Here is a 4,276-nt window from a genome sequence, read left to right as displayed (position 1 = left end):
TACTCTGGTGAAGAATCACAAGATGAGGAGGTATATTTGAAAATGCTGGGAGATAGAGAAAGATTTCAGATTACATCATTGTCAGGAAGAGATTCCGAAATCAGATATTGTACTGAAAGGGATACCCAAGGGCAGATACAGACTCAGCCTACAATTTAGTGATGATGAAGAGGACGCTGAAGTTTGAGAGACTAGTCAGGAAGAATCAGTGCACAAAGAGGTGGGATACGTAAGTATTAAGGAATGAAGAGATATGCTTGAAGTTCGCTAAGGCTATAGATACCCTAATAATTAATCGCTCAGTGGACAGTTCAGTTGAAGAGGAACAGATATATCTCTAAAAACGAGAATCACAGAAGAGGGAAAGAAATACATGGTGACAACGATGGTAACTGTGGAGACATCATGGGTAACAGAAGAAATACTTCAGTTCATCGACGAAAGAATGAAGTACCAAAATGATCAGGGAAATTCAGGAATACAGCAATCCAAGTTACTTATGAATGAATGAAATAGAAAGTGCAGGGAAGTTAAAGTGAAATGGTTGCGTGAAAAATGTGAAGAAATCCAAAAAGAAATGATTGTTCAGAAAGGCTCTCTCACCCTGTAGAAAAGTCAAAACAACCTTCAGTGAAATTAAAAGAAGTGTTGCAAAATTAAGAATGCAATTGTAATTCCACTGTCAAATGCAGAGGTGAGGGAAGATGGATGGAAAAAGTACACTGAAGTCCTCTATGAGGAGCAAGATTTGCCTGATGATGTGATAGAAGAAGAAACAAGAGTCAAATAGAAGAGAAAGGGGATCCAGTATTAGAGTCAGAATTTAGAAGAGCTTTGGAAGACTTGAGACTGAATAAGGAAAAAAAGAGATAGATAACATTCCATCAGAATTTGTAAAATCACTGGGTGAAGTGAATACAAAATCACTATTCACTTCGGTGTATAAAATGTATGAGTCCGACGATATACCATCTGACTTTCAGAAAAACATCACCTACACAATTCCCAAGACTGCAAGAGTTGACAAAATGATATACCATCTGACTTTCACAAAAAGATCATCTACAAAATTCCCATGACTGCAAGAGTTGACAAATGCAAGAATTACCATACAATCAGTTTAACAGCTCATGCACCCAAGTTGAAGACAACAATAATGTACAGAAGAATGGAAAAGAAAAATGAGGACCTGTTAGATGACACTTATTTTGGCTTCAAAACATAAAGGCAACTTTGACATTGCAGTCAGTTATGGAAGCAAGACTGAAAAAACAAGATAATCTATAAGAACTCTAGGTAGGGATACTAACAGTGTGGGAAAAGATAGTTAAGTTGCAGACAGGCACAATTAAAGACACACACAAGTTTTCGGCAATGAGCTTAATCAGAAAGAGAGAAACATACACCATTCATTCACTCAAGTAAGCACACCTCATTCACACATGACTGGCAACTCCAGCAGCTTGGGCCAGAATGCTATTTTGGTCCAAAGTGTTTGAGTTGGCTGTCTTGTGTGCTTGAGGTGTATTTGCTTGTACAAATGAATAGTGTGTGTTTCTCATTTTCTGATGAAGGCTGTGGCCAAAAGCTTATGTATAAGTTTTTTTTTAAATTTTGCCTGTCTGCAACTTAACATGTCATGTTTATGGTAAGTAGCAATATATATTTTCCTACATTGTTGAAATATTGAGAAATGTTCATAGAATTTGTCGACCTGGAAAAAAGTGTTTGACAATGTCAGATGCTGCAAGACGTTCAAAATTCTGAGGAAAATAGGAGTAAGCTATAGGGAAAGATGGATAAATGAAATGTATACAAGAGCCAACAGGGAACAACAACAGTGTAAGAACAAGAACAAAGTGTTCATATTAAAAAGGGTGTGAGACAGGGATGCAATCATTCACATCTGCTTTTCAGTCTATACATCAAAGAAACAATGATGGAATTAAAATAAAGGTTCAAGAGTGGAATTAAAATTCAAGGTGCAGGAATGTCAAGATGAGATTCGCTGATGGCATTGCTATTCTCAGTTGAAGTGAAGAAGAGTTACAAGATCTGCTGAATGGAATGAACTGTCTAATGAGCACAGAATATGAAATGAGAGTAAACTGAAGAAAGACAAAAGTAATGAGAAGATGCAGCAATAAGAATAGATGCTTATCAGTAGGGCTGGTGATCACAAATGAGAGTAAATTGAAGATAGACAAAAGTAATGAGAAGAAGCATTAATGAGAACAGATAGTTATCATTAGGACTGGTGATCACAAAGTAGATGAAGTTAAGGAATTCTGTTACCTGGCAGCAAAATAACCCATGGTGGATGGAGGACATAAAATCTGACTGGAACTAGCACTAACAGCATTTCTCACAAGAGAAGTCAACTAGAATCAATCATAGACCTTAATTTGAGGAAGAAATTTCTCTGACTGTACGTTTGGAACACAGCATTGTATGTTAGTAAAACATTGACTGTGGGAAAACCTTAAAAGAAGAGACTTGAACCATTTGAGACACACTGCCATAGCAAAATGTTAAAAATTATGTGGACTGATAAGGTAACGAATGAGGAGATTCTCCAGAGAATCAGCAAGAAAAAGAATATGTGGAAAACAGTGACAAAAGAAGTGACAGCATGGTAGAATGTCTGTTAAAACATCATGCAATACCTTCCTCCTAGAGGGAGTTGCAGAGGGTAAAAACAGCAGAGGAAGAAAATGAGTGGAATAAATGCAGCAAATAATTGAGGACGTAAGTTGCAAATGCTACTCTTGAGATGAAAAGATTGGCACATGTGAGGAATTTGTGACAGGCCACCTAAAACCAGTCAGAAGAGTGATGACACACACAAAAAAATAGTTTAACATACGATTTGTTGCAAATGAGTCCATAGTGAATTAGCAGCTGTGTCTTTGAAAACCTGAAATACAGAAAGGCTCTAAGCGCCAAAATCAAGAATTTGTGGAAAATGGGTTTTAAGTATACTAGGTAATTAATAGTCATAATTGCACTACTAATGAGTTTTATTTGAAAGTTAAGCATAGAATGGTTGAAGTTACTAATATATATTGCTGAAATAATGCAGAACTTCTTGAGAGTGTTACTTGGCATTTATTGTTTGGCTGCATCCACAAAACACAATCAAATTAGCAATCACACAAAAACTCACAAAATAATTCCAGAAAACAACACAAAATAGTAAAAAAAAGCTAAGAATAATCAAGGAACCACAGGGGTTCTGTGCACAGTCATACTCTGCTGTGTTGGAACGTCTCTGCTTTTAGCGCAACCACTCGAAATCACTGTCGTTCACCACACAGCCTCCCTGCTGAAAGTGTGAGGCAACCAGGACATATGGGTACTTGGAGGGTACCAGCTGACCTGCTTGTTTGTGTCTGTGCAGTACTTGCTCCGACGATGACTGCTGACTGGACGGTGGAGGCACAAGAGAAACTGTTTCCTCCGATATCCTCGGTGCTGGCTTGTTTGCTGGGTGAGGTTCTTCATTACCGTCAACAGGCATGTAAGCTGGCTTGACTCTTTCTATTGATACCACTGTTGATTTCCCACTGTAGGAGATTTCCATTGTATGCATGTTTTGGCACAAAACTTTGTAAGGCCCCAAATACGGTTGTTGCAATGGTGGTTTGATGATGTCTGATTTCAACATGATGTGGGCACAACTGCTCAAGTCTTTGTGCATGAAAGTTGGTTGATGTCCATGCCTAGTGCCTGGAATTGTGCCCGGATGTGACACTTGTCGTAACTGCACTATGGACGTAGCTGATGTATCAAATTCTCCTGTGGTAGGACTCCTGTCTTCAATTAAGTCCGCTGCAATGTGGATATTCTGGCCATACACCATTTCTGTGGTAGACATGCTAAGTCAGGCTTGTAAGCAGTGCACAAACCAAGTAATACCACAGGCAGATCCTGTGTCCATTTATACTCATGACACATAAGAACTGTTTTTAAAGTCCAATGCCATCTTCCAACCATACCGTTACTCTTGGGATGATAACTGGTAGTTTTGTGGTGGTTCATTCCACACAGTTTGGCTAGCTGTTGAAATAAAGTTGACTCAAATTGTCCCCCTCTGTCCGTGGATACAGGTACAGGACTTCCAAAATGTGCTATCCACAAGCCCACGAAGGTCTCTGTTGTCATTTCTGCTGAAAAGTCTGCTATCAGACTGGCTTCTGCCCAACAGGTATATCGATCAGTTATCATAAGAAGGTAGTAGAAACCATCTGAGGGTGGTAATGGTTCCACCAAGTGA

At 38.7% G+C, this 4,276-nt stretch overlaps 1 protein-coding gene across 1 annotated transcript; it reads right to left on the bottom strand.

Annotated features, from left to right (window-relative positions):
* Positions 1-3,277: 3,277 nt before the first annotated feature.
* On the bottom strand, positions 3,278-3,862 carry LOC126260600 (uncharacterized). The gene has a single exon (XM_049957936.1). It carries the CDS (start codon positions 3,860-3,862, stop codon positions 3,278-3,280), a length of 585 nt encoding a protein of 194 aa, XP_049813893.1.
* Positions 3,863-4,276: the final 414 nt, after the last annotated feature.

The sequence above is a fragment of the Schistocerca nitens genome, chromosome 5 (genome assembly GCF_023898315.1).
Source record: "Schistocerca nitens isolate TAMUIC-IGC-003100 chromosome 5, iqSchNite1.1, whole genome shotgun sequence".
Lineage (NCBI taxonomy): Eukaryota > Metazoa > Arthropoda > Insecta > Orthoptera > Acrididae > Schistocerca > Schistocerca nitens.
The sequence above is the reverse complement of the archived record's forward strand: the minus strand, read 5'-3'. Positions and strand labels throughout refer to the sequence as shown.